Source organism: Phyllosticta citribraziliensis, assembly GCF_038025025.1.
Source record: "Phyllosticta citribraziliensis strain CPC 17464 chromosome Unknown J3D65scaffold_4, whole genome shotgun sequence".
Classification (NCBI taxonomy): Eukaryota; Fungi; Ascomycota; class Dothideomycetes; order Botryosphaeriales; family Phyllostictaceae; genus Phyllosticta; species Phyllosticta citribraziliensis.
The window spans coordinates 2,333,144-2,355,922 of record NW_027117341.1 but is presented as its reverse complement, the minus strand read 5'-3'; the positions used below and the strand labels follow the sequence as shown (position 1 = coordinate 2,355,922).

Genomic DNA, 22,779 nt, shown 5'->3' with positions numbered 1-22,779 from the left:
ATTACGCCCTATTTAGTATTAGGATAAAATACTACGTCTTTAGATATACTAGAAGCTCTAGGTATTATTATTATTTATAGTTATAGTCTTAGTTAAGACTAGTAAGTAAAAATTATAAGCTAATATAGCTCTAGTTATAATAGAGACTTATTATCTTATTATATAACGTAGTTAGAAACCTATATAATAGCTAAGAGTAGCTAGTCTACTAGTAGTACTAAGCTATTAGCTACTCTCTAAACTATACTAATCTTATTATAGCTATAGTAGTATATTACTATAGACTTTATTAGCCTACTATCTTATAGTAAGAATATAGATACTATCTTAGTTATATATAACTATTTTAGTAAGGTATATAACTTTATTACTATAGATACTATAAATAATAGGATAAATACTAAAGCTATAGCTTATATACTTATAGACTATATCTTTACTATCTATAGCTTCCCTCTCTCTACTATCTTAGACTATAGTAACTAGTTTATCTCTTACTTATAGGAAGGCCTTACTTATATTATTATTATTAGCCTAAAGCTATCTATAAACTAATAGCTAGACTAAATAAGCTAATTAGGACTTTAAGAACTACTTAAGATAATTTATTAGATTCTATTAAGATAACTAGTAGCTACTACTATCTATTATCTAGTTTATAACTAATAGTATACTATATAAGAGCCTCTATAACTACTCCCCTTTTTATATTTATTATATCTATAAGCTATAATCTAATTTTAATACTAAAGTAGCTACTTATAGTATATATAGACTAATTTTAGATATCTATTTTCTATAACTATAAACTACCTAAGCTATTACCTATACTATATAATAGGTATAGAATAAAACTAAGTATAGTCTTATAGTTATATAATAATAAATAGCTATCTAAGCTAACTACTAGTATTATTATTACCTTATTAAACTAGATAAATATATATATATATCTATATAGATTATATATACATACTCTATAGCTATCCTACTATACTTTAATTTTATAATAATAGACTATATTAAGTTACTAATATCTATAGTAACTAGGCTATATTATAACTACCTACTAGTTTATATACCTATAATAAATTTAATATCTTATACCTTATTATTACTAGTAATAATCTATTACCTAGCTAATAACTAGCTACTAGACTAGCCCTATAAGATAATAATAATAAGAATAAGGATACTAATTAGGTAGTAGAGGAGGTTATAAGCTACTAAATATTAGCTAATAGGAGGCTCTTATTTAAGATAAACTATATTATCTATCCTCTAGACCTAGTATTTTATAATATAGATAATAGTAAGTTTAATACTATATATAATTTTATCCTAATATATTATAAGTAGTACCTAGGCCTATAACTACTAACTAGATAGATAAATAACTAAGTAATAAGGATATTACTTATTAAGGAGGGATAGATAGTATTATATATATACTACTATACTATACTATTTATATTTTATATTTTATAGTATTTACTACTTATATATATACTAGCCTTATTTAGTTAGCCTAGGAGTAGATAGTTATTCTATTTAGGCTATATAATAACTACTCTTACTCCTTACCTATTAATTATTAGTAGTCTATATTAATTTACTCTATTAGATATTATAATACCTCTCTACTAGCCCTCTAGTTACCCTACTATAATAAAAATAAGATAAGAATTTTAGATTTTAAAAAATCTATTAAATCTAGATAAATATAATTTTATCTAGTTAATATAAACTTAAGTAATAGAAGTATAGATAAAATAGAAGAAAATAGTCTAGGCTTTTTATAAAATATTAGTAAATTTAGTATAGGGAAAGAATTTAAAAATCTAGCTAAATACTATTAGGATAGTATCTTATTAAGTACCCTTTAATATAATTTAGCTTTCTCTATAAATATATAATAAATATTAGAGAGTAGCTATAACCTAGACCTCTTATATACCCTCCTTTCTAAATTTCTATTAAGAAAGAGATAGTAAAGAGTTTATAGCTAAATACTACTAAAGTAGCTACTTACTAGGTACTCTTTAATATAGTTCTACTTCTTCTATAAGTATATTATAGATAGTAAAGGGTAGTTATAGCCTAGATAAGGTATCTAGACTTCTTTCTAAGAAGAGTAAGACTTTTTAAGCTCCTCTTTATTCCTAATTAAATATTAATAGGGTAGCTACTTACTTAATACCTTTTAATATAGTTTTACTCCCTCTATAAGTATATAATAAGTAGTAGGGGATATATATATAGTAAATATATATAGTAAAGGTATATAAATATTAAAGAAATATAGTAAAGGTATATATAGTAAAGGTATATATAGTAAAGGTATATATAGTAAAGGTATATATAGTAAAGGTATATATAGTAAAGATATATATAGTAAAGGTATATATAGTAAAGGTATATATATTTATTTATTTAGTTTAATATCTCTCTTTAGTCTAAGACTATAAGAGATAAGGATAGCTACCCTAATAGTACCTAAATAGCTAATATAGTATATAGCCTAATAGGTTAAAACTATATTAGGTATATATATAGCTTTTCCTTCTTAGGTAGTTTTTAGTAGTTATAATTAGACCTTTTTAGGATAAGCCCTTATAAGAAAATTATTAAATTAGTAATATTAGTATAAATAAGTAAAGACTAAGTAAGTATAAAGTTATAAAGGAAATAGTAAGGGTTTATAGGTATAGGAATAAGATATATAAAGATATATATATATATATCTTTATAACTCCTTAACCCTACTATATAGTAGGTTCTCTTTTAATAAACTACTATTTAGTAGCTATATTAGTATTTTTAATAAATACTAGTATAGCCTTTATAGTTTCTAAATTTTTTAAATAATATTTTTATACTTAGAGAGGGGATATACTCTCTTAATAAGTTTTATTAGTCCTTATACTCCTTATAGAATAGTAGATAGTATAAGGGGGTTTCTTTAAGACTTCTATACCTATATCTCTTTATTTATTTAGTTTAATATCCCTCTTAAGTCTTAGGCTATAAGTAACTAGAATAGCTATCTTAATAGGATTAATATTACCTATAGATTAAATATCCTAGTAGGCTAAAACTATATTAGGTATATATATATATATATATATATATATAGCTTTTCCTTCTTAGGTAGTTTTATTTATTTATTTAGTTTAATATCCCTTTTAAGTTAAAGACTATAAGAGATAAGGATAGATATCCTAGGCTATCTAGGTTACTTCTATAATATATAGCCTATTAGATTAAAACTATATTAGGTATATATATATAGCTACTCCTTCTTAGTAGAGTTTTAATAATTATAATTAGATATTTTAGGCTAAGCCCTTATATAAAATTTATAAAAATAGTAATTTATATAGAAATAAGTAAAAACTAAAATAATTTTAATTTATAAAGGAAAAGGTAATATTTTATATATAGGGGAGTAAGATATATAAAGATATATAAAGATATATAAAGATATATAAAGATATATAAAGATATATAAAGATATATATATATATATATATTTATAACTCCTTTACCCTACTATATAGGGGGTTCTCTTTTAATATACCTCTATTTAGTAGCTATATTAGTATTTTTAATTAAGCTAGGGTGGCCCTTATATTTTCTAAATTTTTAAATAGGTTTTTAATTCTTAGGGAGGGAGTATCCTTTCTTAGTAATTTCTATTAGTCTTTATAGTACCTATAAGATAGTAGGAGGTATAATAGGGTTTCTTTAAAATTATAAAATCTATATATACTAGTAGGAGACTATTTTATAAGTAATAAGTAGGATTTAAAGTAGCTATATCCTATTTTTAGCTAGTAAAAAGCTAAGGCTATAGTTCTTAGTATTCCTATAGATATTCTTAGCTTATAGCTAGGCTTAGTTATATAAATACTATAGTAGTAGGAGGTATTATTAGATTTAGCTTATACCTTATCTATAATAGCTTACTAGTCCTATATAATAGTATCCTTTATATATAAGCCTATAAGTACTAGAGCTTTAGGGTAATTTTTTAACTCCTTATTATTTACTTCCTTAGCTAAGGAGTTAGTTAATTTATTTCTATATATATCTATATAGCTTAGTACCTATTATAGTACTACTAGTAATTACTTATTAGTAGATAAAGGTATAAGAAGTTAGTCTATATAAGAGGGCTTAATTAAATAGAATATTAAAGATAGCTATCTAGAAGGAGAGAAACTATCTCTTTATAAAATCCCTTCTTTATACTTTTTAGAGAAAACTAAATAAGTAAGGACTAAATAAATAATTATATAATTAATAAAAAGTTAAAGAGATACTAGAAAGAAAGAAAAAAGGAATAAAAGAAGAAATATAATATTAAATTAGGAATTTAGAGAAGAATATATTAGGTTAAGGGGTCCTATCTCTATAGTCCTAGTTTTAGAATTTTCTTAGTTATAGGGTAGTACTAAGGATAGACTAATTAATAATATTTATATATTTTAATTAAAAATAGTAAGTTAAAAGAATAAAATATAAAATATACCTACTTTCTATCTATTTTCTAGCTTTTTATTTATACCTTTCTACCTCTTATCCTTTATATAAGGGTTAATAGTTAGTCTTAGGGTTTATAATAAGGTAGATATTAATAGGTTAGTTATTATTAGGTATTAGCCTTAGGCTATAGTAGCTAGGGGCAGCCTAAGGCTACTATCTTATATAATTATATAGTACTAGGTTTACCTATACTTATATAGATATATATACTAGTATACTATCTATTATAATACTTAGTATACCTTAGCTAGGAACTATAGCTTATATAGGTAGCTAAGATAGTATAGTTATATAACTATATACTTATTACTAGTATAGGTATTTAGCTATAAGTATAATACCTATTCTAGTATAGATAGAACTAGCTACTTACTAATATACTTACTTAGCTAGCTAAAATACTAGTACTAGAAGAGGTATAAGAGATAGTAACTAGTAGTAAATAAGTAGGCTTAATAGGATAGGACTAGAATAACTACTAAACTAACTAAGATAAGCTACTATATAGCCTTTATCTTACTATTTAAGTAGTATAAAACTTAAAAATAAATAATAGGTATAAATAAATAATTAATTAAGTAGTTATTAGATAATAGTTTAACTATATATAAATAACTTTATTTATATAAGTAGTGTCTCTCTATAAGTAGCTATAAAAGGGGGTATATAACTAGCTAATCTACTATTAAAAATACTAATAATATAAGACCTTCTATTACTACTAAAGATGCTAAGTTCTCCTATACTTTTATTAGCTATTATTATTACTACTAAACTATATAGGAGTATTAGAAGAATTAATTATCCTAGATAAAGTAGCCTAGTTATCTATATATAGAGTTAATATATCTATTTTTAGCTTCTCTACTAGTATAATTAAATACCTTAGTAATACCTTCTAATTCTCTATTATATACTAGGTTAGAATATACAATATTTAGGGACTTATATCTACTAATAATAAGGTTATTTAGTAGTAGTACTAAGCCTATACCTATATCTTATCCTATTATAAGACTAGAAGTATTAGTATAGATATAAGTAGTATTTAGGCTCTTTCTCTAGTTATTAAGGTCTAGATACTCCTAATAGGCTTCTTTTTTATTAAGAGAGCTAATTCTATAAGAGAAAGGTAGGTATTTAGCCTAGATAGGAAAAGAAATATATTTAATAGGTTCTAGGTGGTACCTATCCTCTATATAAATACTTTTTTATATATAATCTATCTAGGTTAGTCTCCTAGGTCTATTCTCTATAGAATTAAATTAACTTAATTCTCTAGAGACTTAGATAGGTACTAGAGAGTTTTAAGGTCCTAAATATATACTTTTTAATAGTAGTACTTAGTCTAACCTTAGTAGGTAGTAGTATCTCTATCTTAATCTAGTATATCTAGTAACTTAGCTTCTTTTTCTAGGTATTATAAATTATTAGAATTTAGAATAGTACTATACTTTTCTAATAACTATATTAATTAAGAGCTAAATTTACCCTAATCTATCTTTTTAAGATTATATCTCTAAATATAGGTAGGGTTCTTTACTAGTAAAGAGTTAGAATTATAGATAGTAAATAATATACTATAATAGTTAGATTATATATTTTCTCTAGAATATCTAAAGTAGTAAATACTAATTCTATAATTAACCCTCTAGCTAGATTAGGCCTATAGAGTATACCTTTACCTATTCTATTTACTAGAGATAAATTCTTAGACTTAATCTATTCTACTAACCTAGTAGAATTTAATAATTCTAGGTTATAGAGGTTCTAATAGGGGTAGTAGGAATTAAAGTCTAATAAAGGCTAGTATATTCTTTATAGTTTCTAAGTCTTTAACTATAATTTTAATACTAAGGGAGGAGATATCTATTATAGGCTAGCTAGAAACCTATAATTATATTAAATACTACTTAGTTTTAAGTACTAGGTATACCTATACTATAACTACTAGCTATAATAATAAGCTATATATACTAAAGTTACCTAACTCCTAGAAGAGCTATATAGCTACTTAGATAAATTAACCCTAGTACCTATATATAGAATACTAATATAATAATAGAGATAAGAATAGTACCTCCTATACCTATAATAGGGACTTAACTATATAGTTAGTTTTAAGAAGTATATTACTACTATTAAGCTAGTAATCTACTATATAATATATAGCTAAGATAAGATCTTATTCTCTTATAGTACCTACCTTTCTTCTTTTATATTTTCTAAGGTAAGTTAGATAAGAGAATATAAAAGGATCTTATTATATAGATACTATAGATAGCTATTTTTATTTTCTTATAATTAATACTTCTAAGTAGACTTAATACTAATTTAACTTCTACCTTATTTATATGCCCTCTTTACTTAGCTATATCTCCTATACTTATATACTCTAGTACTAGGTAAATAGTTACTTAGAACTAGTCTACTAATTAGGTAATCTATTAGCTTATAATAATATCCTCTCTAATATAATTTAATTAGTTATAGGTAAGAAGGTATATTTTAGTTACTTATAATTAAGAAGGTATATTTATTTATAATTAAGAAGGTATATTTTACTTAGTTATAGTTAAGAAGATATATTTTATTTAAAATTAAGAAGGTATATTTTACTTAGTTATAGTTAAGAAGATATATTTTATATAATTACTACTATTCTCTTATAGGACTAGTTTAAAGAAAAAGTCCTACTACTATCTATATATAGACTAATACTTCTAGTTTACCTAAGAGTAAAGATATAGATATAGGCTTAGTAAAATTAACTAATAATCTATTAAATATTCTACTATCTTATAATTTCTCTCTTAGTATTATAAGCTAATAGGTTACCTAATTAGTAGGCTAGTTCTAAGTAACTATTTACCTAGTACTAGAGTATATAAGTATAGGAGATAAAGCTAAGTAAGAAGAGTATATTAATAAGGTAGAAGTTAAATTAGTAGTAAGTCTACCTAGAAGTATTAATTATAAGAAAATAAAGATAGCTATCTATAGTATCTATATAATAAGATCTTTTTATATTCTATTACCTAAATTACCTTAGGAATTATAAAAGAAGAAAGGTAGGTACTATAAGAGAATAAGACTCTATCTTAATCCTATATTATATAGTAGATTACTAGCTTAATAGTAGTAATATACTTCTTAAAACTAACTACTTAGTTAAGTCCCTATTATATATATAGGAGGTATTATTCTTATCTCTATTATTATATTAGTATTATATATATAGGTGATAGGGTTAGATAGCCTAAGTAGCTAAGTAGCTCTTTAAGAGTTAGGTAACTTTAGTATATATAGCTTATAGTTATAGGTAGTAGTTATAGTATAGGTACGCCTAGTACTTAATACTAAGTAGTATTTAATATAATTATAGGTTTCTAGCTAGCCCTTAACACTTAGTAGACTAAGGGATTATTTTAATTCTCTTTTTTTAAGAAGAAAAGAACCTACCCCTTACCTTATATACTATTTCTCTAAAGGGAAATATAGTACTTACTACTATACTATAGTATACTAGTACCTTTCTACTAGATTACTAGGCTAGGTAGTCTACTCTTATTCTATTTATAGCTACTACTAAATCTAAATACTAGTTTAAAGTAGCTATTTATAGAATATCTACTAAGGAAACCTCTCCTCTCTACCTAACCTAGGGGCTACTCTTTTTAAGAAGATTTATAAATATAATAATAGCCTAGTACCTATAGATACCTCCTATTATCTTATACCCCCTAAAGAATAGGAAAAAAGAAGTTTTCTTCTATTTTACTTAGTTTTTCTACTAAATCTATGGCTAAAAAGGCTATTAAAAATAGTCTATTTATAGCTAGTCTATATTTAAGGGTAGATATACTTTACTCTTACTATTAGCCCTCTTATAAACCCCTTTAAAAAATATTTCATTTAAAAACCCCTTATTTTTCTACTCCTTTCCTTAAAAGAAAATATCTACTACTCTTTTAACTATTTCTTTTAATTTATAAAACTCTCCTAGCCTCCTTCTAGTTCTTTATATACTCGATATACTAAATAGTATACTAGTAGTTTAAAGAGACCTATAGAAGACCCTTCTAGACTATTCTTTACTACCTTTTCTTTATTTTTTAAGGTATTACTAACTATAGTCTCTCTTTATTATACCTATAAGGAAGGGCTAGGTCTAAAATATCCTATTATAACTATTTAATTTTCTACTAGGAAGGAACTACTATTAAGGTATAGGTCTCTTTCTTACTTTTTAAAGAAGCTAGAAGACCTATAGTTTCTATAGCTAATAGATACTTAGGGCCTTAGAAACCCTCATCTCTTATATTCTTTAACTCTAGAGGGATATTAAACTAAATAAGTAAATAAACCGATTAAATAGTAGGTCTAAATCTCTAAATATAGAGTATTCTAGTCTAGTATTATATAGGGAATAAGAAGGTATTACTAAGGGATCTAAATATACTAGTAGAATTATATAAAATAGATATATATACTATATAGATAGATAACTAAACTGCTATATATAGGATAAATAATCCTTCTAGTAGTCTAGGCTAGTCCTAGTAAATTAGGATAATAGTCTTTTAAAGGTACTTCTATAGTACTAGAATATATTCTAAGCTATATATATATATATATAATTTAGATAATTTCTTAGCTAAGAAGGTTACTAATAAAGGGTAAGAAAATTACTCTAAAGCCCTAGTACTTATAGGCTTATATATAAAAGATACTACTAGTAAGGAATAGTAAGCTATTATAGATAAGGCTATAGTAAAATCTACTAATAAGTCTTTCTACTATAGTAATTTTATAGCTAAGCCTAGCTATAAGCTTAAGGTCTCTATAGGAATACTAAGACCTATAGCATCTACTTTTTACTAGCTAAAAATAGGATATAGCTACTTTAAATCCTATCTATTATATATTAATAGGTCTTCTACTAGTATATATAGATATAGTAGTTCTAAAGAAACCCCTCTATATATCCTACTATCTTATAGGGAGTATAGAGAATAGAGAAAATTACTTAGAAAGGATATTTTCTATCTAAGTTTTAAAAACTATTTAAAATTTTAGAAAATATAAAAGCTAGTATAGCCTTTATAAAATGTACTAATATAGCTACTAAAAAGTATTATAAAGAGAGAGGACCCTCTAAAATATAGAGGTAAGGAGGTATATATATATATATATATATATCTTACTCCCCTATCTATAAGCCTATACTATTTTTATAACTTTATACTCCTTTAGTACTTACTTATTCCTACTTATATTACTAATTTAGTAATTTTTCTATAAGGGCTAGGCCTAAAATATCTACCTATAATTATTAAAAACTCCCTTTAGAAAGAATAAGCTATATATATATAGATTAAATAAGGTTTTAATCTACTAGACTATATAATATATTAGCTATTTAAGGTACTATTAGGATAGATATCCTTATCTCTTATATTCTTAGACTTAAGGGTAATATTAAACTAAATAAATAAATAACTAACTAACTAAATAAATAAATATATATCTTTACTATATATATACCTTTACTATATACATACCTTTACTATATTTCTCTACTATATTTCCTTACTATTTATATATCTTTCTATTTATAATAGTATTATAGAGCCTATTTTTAATACTTTATACTACTATCTAGTAAGGAGTAGGCGGAGTAAGTAGCTATTACGCGCTATAAACTAATTCCTCCTCGTGCTATTAGCCGTCTATATAGTCTTAGCTAATAGACTATACGCTAAATATATTATTAGCTACTCTTCTAAGAAGCTTAAGATATAATATAAGTAGTAGATAGTTACCTTAAATATTAGTAGTAGTTCCTACTAAGTATAGACTCTAAGTTAGTATTTAATATAATATAGTATACTAAGGATAGTAGAGTAGAGTTTATACTATATATAAAGTCTATATTAGGGGAATTAGCTAATTTCTTTAATAAAAAATACTCTACTTTTAGAGAGGCCTTATTTTCTAAGCCCCCTAATACTCCTCCTATTATATAGGATAGTTATATCTCTAATAATAGATATAAATAGCCTAAATTAGACTCTAAGAAACTAAAGCTAGCTTACTCTACTTAAATTAAAGAGAAAATGCCTAGTCCTAATACTATAAATTAAGATCTATTTATAGCTGCCTATAGGACCTATTCTAAAATGTTTTTTAGAGTATTTAGTCTACTATTTAAGAATAGCTATTACCCTAAATTATAGAGATAAGCTATAGGTATAATTTTAAAGAAATCTAATAAACTAGACTATACTTATCCTAAGTCTTATATAGTTATATCTTTACTAAATTACCTTAGAAAAATAAATTAAGAATTATAGCTAAGAGATTAGGCTATCTAGCTAAAACTACCTATTTACTATACCCTAGTTAAATAGGTAGGAGAGTTAAGAAATTAGCTATAGATACTACTCTTATACTATCTAATATAGTAGAAGAGAATAAGCTATCTAATAGACTTACCTTAATACTATTTTTAGATATAGAGGTGCTTTTAACTATATAGTTAAAAATAATCTCCTACTATTATTAAAGAAAAAAGGACTCCTACTATTACTTATTAGCTAGGTATCTAGTTTCTTAAATAATAGACTTTTAAGAGTATCATTTAATAAATAAATAGAAGAGTTTAAGTATATAGAGACTAGTATTCTAAAAGGTAGTCCTATATCTCCTATACTCTTTCTAAGTTATATCTCTAAATTATTCTCTAGTTATCTACTAGTATAAATAAAAACCTAAAAATACTAGAGAGAGAAACTAAATAGCTCTATAAACTAGGTGCTATAAAGGGTATTAAATTTAACTTATCTAAGATAGACTTAATATACTTTACTAGCTAGAATAAGGTAAAAGATAGTATTATTATCCTTCTAGATAGTAGTATTATTACGCCTAAAGAGACTATCTACTAGTTAGGAATCTACTTTAGTAATAAGCTAAAATATAAATAATATTTTAATATTTTAGCTTCTAAAGTAAGGAATACCCTATTTTAGCTTAATAGGCTTACTACTATTAATTTAGGCCTTAGCGCTTATACTATAAGATAGTTATATATAACGCATATGATTAGTATTATAGACTATAGCTACTAATTATAGTATAAGCCTAAGAGAATAGACTATCTACTTAAAACTCTAAAAGCTATTTAGAATCTAGTATTATAAAAGATTCTAGGGTTTTTTAAAGGCTATTCCTATTAAAGCTATAGAAATAGAGGTAGGCTAAGCTTAGACTAGGTACTACTATTAAAAAGTATATATTTAGGACCTTAGAACTCCCTAGTACCTATCTAGTGCCTAAAGAATTAAATAGAATTAATTCTATAGAGAATAGACCTAGGAGACTTACCTAGATAGAATATCTATATAATAGTATTTATATAGAGGATAGCTACTACCTAGAACTTATTAAATACTTTTATTTTCCTCCCTAGGGTAAATCCCTACCCTTCTCTTATAGGATTAGTTCTCTTAATAAAGAGGAAGCCTATTAGGAGTACCTAGACCTTAATAGCTAAAGTAAAAGCCTAAATACTACCTATATCTATACTAATACCTCTAGTCTAACTATGGGGAAAGGTATAGATATGGGCTTAGTAGTATTATCTAATAACCTATTAGATAGTAGGTTAGAAACCCTTAATATAGGAGATTCTAACCTAGTATATGATAGGGAGTAAGAAGGTATTACTAAGGTACTTAAATATACTTATAGGACTATAAAAAATAGATATATATACTATAAATATATATATAACTAAGCTACTATATATAGAATTATTAATCTATTTAATAATCTAGGCTAATCCTAGTAAATTAGGTCCCTAGAGGTAGCTAAACTAGCTAATTCTAAAGGTACTTCTATAGTACTTAAATTAGTACCTAACTATATAGATATATATAGAAATAAATTAGCTAATTCCTTAGCTAAGGAAGTAACTAATAAAGAGCTAGAGAATTACTCTAAAGCTCTAGTACTTATAGGCTTAGATATAAAGGATACTATTATATAGGACTAATAAGCTATTATAGATAAGGTAAAAGCTAAATCTAATAATACCTCCTCCTACTATAGTACTTATATAACTAGGCCTAGCTATAAGCTTAAGGTACCTATAGGAATACTATAAACTATAGCCTTAGCTTTTTATTAGCTAAAAATAAGGATATAGCTACTTAAAAACCTACCTTACATATATAAATTGTCTATATAGAGATAGTAGTCCTAAAGAAACTCCTTTCTACCTTCTACTATCTTATAGAGAGTATAAAGAATAAAGAAAATTACTTAGAGAGGATATCCCTTCCCTAAGTATAAAAACCTATTTAAAGAATTTAGAAAATATAAAGGCCACTCTAGCTTTTATTAGAAATACTAATATAGCTACTAAATAGTAGTATATTAAGAGAGATCCTCCTATATAGTAGGGTAGAGGAGTTATAAAGATATATAGGAGTATAGTAAATAAGGAAAATTACTTAGAGAGGATATCCCCTCCCTAAGTATAAAAAACCTATTTAAAAACTTAGAAACTATAAAGGCTACCTTAGCATTTATTAAAAAGACTAATATAGCTACTAAATAGTAGTATATTAAAAGAGAATCTACTACGTAGTAGGGTTAAGGAGTTAAAGGGAGATATATATATATATATATCTTTATATATTTTACTCCCCTACCTATAAAACTAAACTATTTTCTTTATAAACCTACACTCCTTTAACCGTTTCTTATTTCTACTTATATTATTAGTTTAGTAATTTTCCTATAAGGGCTAGGCCTGAAATGTCTAATTATAACTACTAAAAATAAGAACGGCGATATATATATATATATATATATATATATATATATATACTCCTAACATAGTTATAACCTAATAGGATATATACTATATAAGCTATATAGAACTACTAAGATAGCCATCCTTATCTCTTATAGTCTTAGACTTAAGAGGCATGTTAAACTAAATAAATAAATATCTTTATATATCTTACTCCTCTAGTTATAAAACCTTACCATTTCCTTCATAAAATTACACTCACTTAGTTTTTACTTATTTCTATATAAATTACTATTTTAGTAATTTTCCTATAAGGGCTTAGCTTAAAATATCTAATTATAACTATTAAAAACCTATAAAGAAGTAGTAGCTATATATATATGCCTAATATAGTTTTAACCTAATAGGCTATAAATTATATAAGCGACCTAGAGAGCCTAGGATAACTATCTTATCTCTTATAGTCTTAGACTTAAGAGGCACGTTAAACTAAATAAATAAATAAATATGTAGCTTTAATTAGATCTTAATTTATAATATATATATAGTATTAGGACCTAGTATTTTCCCTTAAATTTAAGTAAAGTAAGCTAGCTCTAGTTTTTTAGAGTCTAATTTAGGCTATTTCTATCTATTACTAGAGATATAACTATTCTATATAATAGGAGTAGTATTAGGGGACTTAGAAAATAAGGCCTCCCTAAAAGTAGAGTATTTTTTATTAAAAGAATTAGCTAATTCCCCTAATATAGACTTTATATATAGTATAAACTCTATACTACTATCCTTAGTATACTATATTATATTAAATACTAACTCTAAGTTAGTATTTACTAGGAATTTAGGATATCTTTTATAGCTAAATTAGTAGTTTTTACTATAATTAGTTTATTTAGGTTCTATATACTTATAGACCTACCCTTTTAGGTAGCTACTAGTCCTATAAAAATACTAGAAAGTAGTATAGGTATCTATATATACTCTAAAAATTATAGGCCTTTTATACCTATTTTCTAGGTATCTAAACTATTAGTTATTCTTATACTTATAGGTCTTAGGAGTAGGAATAAGCTTCTTAGTATATATACCTAATCTATCTTTATTTAGCTAGATAGATATGGCTCTTTTAAAGTTAAATTTATTAGTAAATAAGACTACTTTTTATTCTAATTAGATAATATTTTATAGAGATATAGAGAGTATAAAGTTATTCCTCTTTTCTTATAACTTTCTACCCCTTCCTATATAATAGCACGTATAGTTAGAGAGCTAAAAATTAGAGCTTTAGATATATTAACTTATAATAGTATCACCTAGGCTATCCCTATAAGTAGGCTTAATAGCTAAGACTACTTAGATATATAGATAATTTCTCTAAGTACCTTATCCTCTTATATAATCCTTAAATAGTTAAGTAATTACTTAGAGAGAAATTAGCCTCTAAGTAGATATTACTATATACTAGAGCCTAGTCCCCTCTATATAATAAATATATATTATTATATAAGTATTTAAGATAGGATTATAGCTAGTAGAGGTTATATTCCCCCTAGATTCCCTTAGATAGAATACTAAAGTAAGGAAGTATAGCCTTATTTTAGTATTAATATAGAGGAAGACTACTATAGAAGCCTATACTAAGAAATATACCTCTATACCCTTCTAGTCTATTTACTAGTAGGTTATAGAATATAGGTCTTAGTAGACTAGTAGTCTTAAATAGATAGAGAAAAGTCTTTTAAGTAAAAAGAGTAAATTTAGTAAAGTAGAAGAGATAAAAAGAGTTATTATTAGAGAAGCTATCTAGAGGGACCTAAGGCCTTCTTATATACCTTTCTCTATTACTAAGAGAACTAGTATCTATTATATAATAATAGACCTAATTCTCTAATTAAGTATATTCTTTCTAATAAAGAGAATACTAGTAAGTTAGGTAGTACCTAACTAATAAATAGAATAACTAGAAAGAATATACTCTACTAACTAGTAGTTTTCTAACTATCTATATAATTTATAAGGCCTAATTAATTTAGAGCCTAGTACCTAATAAAAATTATAGAGAGAAATATTCTCTCTATATAAATATATAGGAGTTATCTTACTATCTATATAATTATATAGGAGTTATACCTAGTATAAAACTAACTCTCTAATAAAACTTAGTTTTAGTTAGGTACTAAGGAACTATTATATTCCTTAAATAAATAAAGTTAGTAGAAGAAATTATTATTTATAATAACTTTAAAAGTTTTAACTAATAATAACTTAACTAATATTAAAGATATAGGGATTCTAAAAGATATTCTAGACTTCTACTATATAGAAGTATAGAATCTATATATAAGGTATTTAGTACTCTAGTCCCTATTAGGTAGGTAGGGGTCCTAGTAAGGTCTTTATATAGAAAGGCCCCTAAAATTAGAGTAGATTAGAGAGTAACTAAGTCTAAGAAATATTACTATATAATATCTTAGGGCCTATAGTAATTATCTAGTAATTCTAAAGTTTATCTATCTACTAGGTAATCTTCTATAGGGATATATTATTTAAGTATTTTCTTCTCTTTTAAATATCTTACTAATAAGTTACTAGATTAGAATAGGAAATATACTATTTAAACTACCTAATTCTATTTTATAAGCTTATATAGTAAGCTTATCTAAAAGTTACCTAGAAGGTACTAAAACTATTTAAACCTTATAGAATAAGATTATTATATAACTCTTCTCTTTTAACTAGTACTAGTCTTAGTAAGAAATTTAGGGTTTAATTTATTTAGTATATAATATAATATATATATAGATCTAATAAGGTTTTAACCTACTAGACTATATAATATATTAGCTATTTTAGTATAATTAGAATAGTATCCTTATTTCTTTTAGTCTTAGACTTAAGAGGTATATTAAACTAATTAAATAAATAAAAAATAAATAAAAAATAACTATCTACTAGCTTATAAACTTATAGTAAGTTAATATATTATAGCTTATTATTACTAGTAATAATATACTATCTAGATAATAGCTAGCTAAGAGTCTAGCTTTATAAGACTAGAATAATATAGATAATAAGTAGAAGATTAAAGAGATTATAGAGTACTAGCTAATAGCTATTAGTAGGCTTTAATTAAAGATTAACTAGATAAACTATTAAATAGATCTAGCTTCTTATAGTAAAGATAATAGAGACTTTAATACTATATATAATATTATTATAATATATTATAAATAGTACTCTTATCTCTAGATAATAATTTACTAGATAACTAAGTAATAAGGATATTTCTTATTAGAAGAGAAAGGTAGTACTATATAAATATAAGATATAACTTATATTTTATAGTATTTAGTACTTAGTAATATATATATATATATACTAGCCTTAGTTACTTAGCTTATAAGTAGATAGTTATTCTATACTAGCTATATAATAACTACTCTTACTTTCTATCTATTAATTATTTATAGTTAGTATTAATTTCCTCTACTAGGTACTATAATAGCTAGGAATTATTATTCTTACTAACTAAGAGAGTTCTTACTAGATAATCCTTATCTATATATAGTCTAGGCTCTAACTAAGTATATTCTTCCTAACTATTAATACTATATTAAGTCTATATCTAAGAGTAAATAAAAGGATACTAGCTAGCTACTAGTAAAAGTATTATTATTATTACTATTACTATTAATAAGGTCCTTATTTATAGTCTAAAACTTATTATCTATCTTCTATATCTTAGCCTAAACTACCTATAACCTAGCTAAAATATCCTATAATACCCTTTTTAGTAGGTTTATATTAGTTTAGATCTACTAACTTACTACCCTCTATCTAGCCTAAGTAGCTCTTAGGGTATTAATAGTATTATCTAGCTAGTAGTAGGTACCTTTAAGAGAAGATACTAGCTAGGCTACTATTATTTCCTACTTACTAATAGTACTACTAAAGTCTCTATACTTATTATATTATCCTATAAACTCCTTTACTATCTTAATAGATGCTATCTACTTCTAGTATTATTTACTTTCCTTCTCTAATATATTATGATGCTTAGTTAAGTCCTACTTTACTACTCTAAATACGGCTTATAGCGTGTCTAGATTTATACTATTATTAAGGACCTATAGCTTTCCTTAAAGGTTAGCCGCGTGTATCTAAATATTATGACTAAGGCACCCTAGGCTTTAGTAGTCCAATGCGGCCGGGTCGGTATTGATGAGATCCTCTCTATAGGTGATAGTGGCGTCGTCTAAGACCTTAGGAGGCAGTCCAACATTGTCGACGCCCGGGTTGTTATACTCAGCCAAGGTTGCTGGAACCATGTACCTCCATAGATTGCCTTCCACCTCCTTGGGCTGCACAGTGCTGTAGAGATAAAAGAGGGCTCCAACTAGTGCGTAGGTGCCACTGTCGAGGGCTTGGGCGTGTTGGATGCCGTCTAGTATGACTGTCTCTGCACCGAGTTTGCGCTGCAAGGGCAAAGGTAGGAGTCTTTCATAGATCATCATTAGTGGAGTTTGGTCAGCCCGAGGGCTCAGGTTGGTGCATGTGCTGTTCAAGAGGTCGAACACCAAGATGGCCCAACCTCTGGTGGCGCCAGCCGGACGGACCGCCACGGCCAAGTGCGTCGAGTTTGGATCCTGGATAGCAGCATCCCAAGTGGCAGCGGGCCACAGCTGGCAACTTCATGGCAGAAAGATCCTCAAGAGCGCCTCAATTTCAGAATCTGATAGTGCTCTCGAGACATCAACATCGTTGTCGTCGTCCTGGCCGTGTTGTTGTAAATCCGAATCTGATAGTGCGTCCAAGATATCACCATCATTGTCGTCATACTGGCCGTGTTGCCGTACATCTGAATTTTCTAGATCCAAGTTGAACTCATGCCATTGAGGCGTCCACGGCGCCCGCGGAGGCGATGGAGAGGCGTGCCGCGCTGAAGGCGACAGAGACGACAACGGAGATGGCCTGCTGGACTGTGGCATATCGTCGAGATCGGCGTCTCCACCACGTCCATGTTCAACAGATGGGGATGATCGGGTTGTCCGTGGTGACTCAGGCGCATACTGGGTGCTCCGTGTATCCGATCTCTTCTTCGCATCCCGTGTCTGCTTCTTCTCCGCCCTTCTTCGTCGCTTGGTCGGATGGTGCTCAGGCTCGTCCGAGTCATCGGTGTCACCAGTTGACTTGCGCTTCAGCTTCGGGGCCAGGTTCCTCACAGACAACTCTTGACCCTGCTGTGTGCACGCGCCAGGCACTCATACAGAACGCCGACGGTGTACATGTGTTTCTTGGTGACGCGCTTCAGTGTCTGCTGCTCTGAGTTCTCTCCCCAGCGGACCGCTTGCATCTGCTCCACCAGCTCATCCAAAGTCCAGGTTCCTTGATGGGCCCACTCTCTAAGCTGGGTCACAAATGTGCGTGAATTGTAGGCGTGTTCGCCCATGAGCTTCCATCTGGACGCGGCCAATTGTTCCGTCGTTCCTACAAAGCGGGAGGGCGGGCCGTTCTGGCCGTCGTTGCTCTCAGACCCTGAGTCACCATCGCTGCTGTTGGAGGAGTGGTCTTCATCGTCGGCGGCTTCGTTGCTGTTCGGGGCGACAGAGCGCCCGGAAATGGATCTTGTAACGGGGGTCATGAGATCAGACTGTATGACGGGCTCCCTGGCCGGACGGACCATGGCGCAGGTGGGCCGAGGAGAGGAGGCGGGAGTGCGCGCTGATGATGGCGATGCAGGGTCGGCGGCGGTCTGATCGTGGTCGTGGTCGTCGAGGGCGAGGGTGAGGCTGTGAGTCGAGGGCGAAGGCGAGGTAAAGAGTCGCCATGGAGGTCGAGGTCGAGGCTGAGGTCAAATTGGTACGATGCGACGGTACGGTACCTGCCGGGCGTGTAAGTAAGCATCACAACACAACCAACCGACCTACGGTAAGGAACGGAACACGACTGCGCGTCAGCACGTGATCACCGGCACATGACCTCGTAAGCGGGCCTCAGGTCGGAGCGGCACAGCCGAGTCTAGGCACTGCACACTGCAGTGCCGTCATCATCATCTAATGGCGGGGGCATTCAACACCATCTCACTACATCTCAAGACACGCACCACCTGACATATGGCCATCTCACGCTTCCCTCTTCAGTTTGCTTTTGCTCCCTCAGTTACTTGGCTCTCTCTTGACACTCTCTCAGCACTGACAGCAGCAACAGCAGCAGCAACGTTCCCAAAGATCGACACGCCAGTTCTTCCACGCCACCCCCCTTCTATGACCACCCGCCATGTTCTCGCCATCTGAACGCTCTTCAAATGGGCAAGCCGCCGAGTCATTGCACAATCGGGCCACTGGCAATGGCGAGAGGGCAGTACTGAGAAGAGCGACAAAACCCGTTGCGAAAAGGTAGGACAAGACACCAAGGACGTAGGACAAAGCGATCAAGCGCCGGGCGAGACGTGGCAGTGGCCTCGAACATTTCCTGCGCCATCTGAATTCTGCCTCGTCGGCTCCGCCCTCACTTTTGGCAAGACGCCTGTACATCCCTCTCCACCACCACCACCACCGCCGCTGCCAGCAACTTCCACATCACTTCCGCGCTTCTCCCCACCGCCGTCCTCTGGTCCATTGCGTTGCGCTCACGCACTCGCTCTTGCGTCTCCCCCTCGCGCCGTACATCCACCGTCCCCCCACGCGCAAAAAAACTGCCAGCCTGCTTGTTCTAGCTCAAGCTAGCTCAAGTCGTTCAATTTCCAGCCCGTCATGTCTCGACAAAACCACGGCTCAGCCACGGTCAGCTCACTCGCATCCCATCACACCAAATGCCATCATGTACAAAGCTGACAAGGAGACACTGCAGGGCCCTCAACGACCCAAAACCGCCGCCGCCGCCGCCGCTCCAAGGATCCCCATCTACAACATGGACAACGCCGGACCCGCATCGTACCCTAGGGCCGTGCACCTGGCGAGCCCTTTCGACTACCCCAACGAAGACAGAAGAGCAGCGTTCCCAAGGCTTCGCAGGCGACGGGAACGCTGCCGCAACCTCGACGCCTTTCCCAACCGCGCCACCCACGTCCTCCGCAGCGCCTCGATGACAGTGCGCGGGCTGCAGACGCGCATGAAATCACTTTGAGAACCAGGGTTGAGCAGCAGCAGCTGCTGTAAGCCATCTTGAAAGAGGTTTTTGGGCTGACTTTACTGGCAGGTATTGTTCATCGTCTCCTCTTTCCTTTCTGTTTTTCTTTTTTGACATGTTTGCTGTATGTAATCAGTCTTCTCATTGCTAGAAAGAGGCTGTCGATAAAACGTGGTTTCGATGAATTCACAGTCCACCAAAACCAACCGAGCTAGGCAGGCGATGCAAGCTAGACCCGCTGCTCTTCTCTACGCCCCTTGGCCGATGAATGTTGCTCCTGGCAGCGCGCCACCCACCGTCGAAGATGCGCAGCCTGGTCTCCGAGCGTCTTGTTAATGAGCTGCGACTGGTCTCACATGTTGGCATCGCCGCCGCCGCAAAGCCGCACCACCTGCGACCACGCCAACAACATGGCTTCGGCCGCCTCATCAATGTCGTCTGCGGTCCTAAGGTCGGACTGTCTTGAGTGTCTCTGGCGTCAAGGGTCATTCGGATCCGAGCAGGCGAGGCGGGGTGGGGCGGGGCTGCTTTCTTCTTCTTCTTGTTCTTCTGTCTTTTAGACTAGAGGATCCTGTAGACATTTCAACAAGCGGCACTGTTGATAGCTAGAGGTGCTGACCTACGGTAGCGGCGCTTCTTCCCTGCGGGCACTGCATCGCGTGGCATTTCTGTTGACATTTTGGAATCGGGAGGAGCTGGTAGGCTCGTGAAGACCTGCCTACATGCTACCTAGTTGCTCTTCTCATAGGACTCTATGCCTCAGGGGAGGGTGGCCAAGACAAATGCACGGCTGCGGCCTCCATACTATAGATGGTGCTCGGATCAGCCAGTCTAAGACTTATCTGAGTGAGGCGAGGAACGAATCTTAGGGGGAGGCGGGTAGAAGCCATTTAGTGAAATGGTCGGCACCCTTGCGCGGTATACCCTTTCACTGCCACTATGCTGTGATTGATTCGCAACCATGATGACGATGAAAAAAGAGAAATGCATGAAACAATAAAAAGCAAACCGCCCCTTGCCCGCCAACTTGTCGTTGATTTCATTCCATTCTCCTCCACCTGCCTTTCTTCCTGCCTGCAATTTGTCCGCCATGTCACCCATCCGCCGCTGCCTCCATGCCTTCCATGTCTGTGCCATCCATTATCCCTCTTCAGCGGTCCTTCTGGCGCAGAGCCAATCGCATCCTAGACTGAGCGATGCTGCGGCGGCCAACTGTGCGTGCTGGTCTTGGGCTCGGGCTCGGGCTCGGTGGGGAATCGGCATGTGGCAATAGCTCCTCCTCCTCCCACTGAGCAAGGGTGTCCACTGGTTCGTCGCCCTCAGCGCCGCCGCCTTTTCCGCCCTCGGCGTCCCAAACAAGGCGTCGTCGCACGTTGCGGCCCACTCCATCTGTTGGAGAGAGGTCTAAATCGGAGAGCCGCCGTTTGCGCCGTAGACGTGGAGAAGGAGGAGACGGAGGCGAAGGAGGAGAAGGAGGAGCGGGCGTTTGTGGAGGAGTAGATTGTTGTTGCCGGGTGCGCGTGGTGGGATTGTGGACGGGAGTAGCGGCACCTAGGTTGTCAGACTCCATCTCGAAAGCTGGCTTTTCTGCGGATCTGGTGTCTCCTTTTTTTTGGATGGCCGGATGTTGCTTCTGGCTTTTGATGGGATTTTCCGACGGACTTGGTGGCGTTTGAGAAGTCATGACTAGAGAAGGCGAAGAGGATGGTAATGGAGGAGAGGGAAAGGATGGAGATGATTATGGGGCACAGAGGGCCTTGTCGTTCTTTTCTATCTCTGTGGGTTTCTCCCCCTGACTGTGAATAATCCTACTCTTCCCGAGACAGTACTTACTACACCACTAAGCGCACCGCCGCTGTTTGCTCTACCCCGCCAATAAGAACACCACCACTGTCTAGCCCCGGCTGTCTAAGCCGCGGAAGCACCCACAAAGCTGGAAGCTCGGGTCGTCGTAATCAGAAAAAGCGACGACGAAGTGCGCATAGGATCGGGGAGGCCTGCCTGTATGGATCGGACCCTGGAAAAGGCGTAAACACCGTCATTCTGGTCTATACTACCTCCTACCTCTTGTAGCCTTTCCTTCCTGCCTGCAACTGGATTGTGGTAGATTTAATTGTTCTTCACCCAGGGAATATCAAAAATCGGCGCCCCATCGTGTGACGCAGAGCTTGACCCGGGGTATTACGCAGTCCTTTTGGCTTTGGTCGCTTCCACCTGCTGCCGTAGCCTTGTGGTTCCTCTTCCTAGAGCCACGGCCTGTCAGAGTCTGCTAGATTTTA

General features: G+C 31.9%; 4 protein-coding genes across 4 annotated transcripts; 2 read left to right on the top strand and 2 right to left on the bottom strand.

Moving 5' to 3' along the window:
- Window positions 1-12,118: 12,118 nt before the first annotated feature.
- On the top strand, window positions 12,119-12,268 carry J3D65DRAFT_550831 (uncharacterized protein; the record flags this gene model as incomplete). Its single annotated transcript, XM_066797010.1, has 1 exon — window positions 12,119-12,268. A coding segment is annotated over one exon (150 nt), but the record flags the coding sequence as incomplete, so codon positions are not given.
- Window positions 12,269-18,475: 6,207 nt separating this feature from the next.
- J3D65DRAFT_308733 (uncharacterized protein) lies at window positions 18,476-19,374 on the bottom strand. Its single transcript, XM_066795252.1, has 2 exons — window positions 19,300-19,374; window positions 18,476-19,253 (listed from the first exon to the last, which is right to left on the bottom strand). The coding sequence occupies exon 2, from the start codon at window positions 19,053-19,055 to the stop codon at window positions 18,591-18,593; it is 465 nt and encodes a 154-aa protein (XP_066657337.1). The 5' UTR covers window positions 19,056-19,253; window positions 19,300-19,374; the 3' UTR covers window positions 18,476-18,590.
- A 14-nt stretch (window positions 19,375-19,388) lies between these two features.
- J3D65DRAFT_308774 (uncharacterized protein) lies at window positions 19,389-20,741 on the top strand. Its single transcript, XM_066795253.1, has 3 exons — window positions 19,389-19,687; window positions 19,828-20,569; window positions 20,720-20,741. The coding sequence occupies exons 1-2, from the start codon at window positions 19,677-19,679 to the stop codon at window positions 20,495-20,497; spliced, it is 681 nt and encodes a 226-aa protein (XP_066657336.1). The 5' UTR covers window positions 19,389-19,676; the 3' UTR covers window positions 20,498-20,569; window positions 20,720-20,741.
- A 567-nt stretch (window positions 20,742-21,308) lies between these two features.
- On the bottom strand, window positions 21,309-22,554 carry J3D65DRAFT_308718 (uncharacterized protein). Its single transcript, XM_066795251.1, has one exon. The coding sequence runs from the start codon at window positions 22,182-22,184 to the stop codon at window positions 21,651-21,653; it is 534 nt and encodes a 177-aa protein (XP_066657335.1). The 5' UTR covers window positions 22,185-22,554; the 3' UTR covers window positions 21,309-21,650.
- Between the last annotated feature and the right edge of the window lie 225 nt (window positions 22,555-22,779).

What these genes read in the sequence shown, in the direction of transcription:
- J3D65DRAFT_308733 (XM_066795252.1), bottom strand. Translation starts at nt 19,055, where the DNA reads ATGGTCCGTCCGGCCAGGGAGCCCGTCATACAGTCTGATCTCATGACC.
- J3D65DRAFT_308718 (XM_066795251.1), bottom strand. Translation starts at nt 22,184, where the DNA reads ATGACTTCTCAAACGCCACCAAGTCCGTCGGAAAATCCCATCAAAAGC.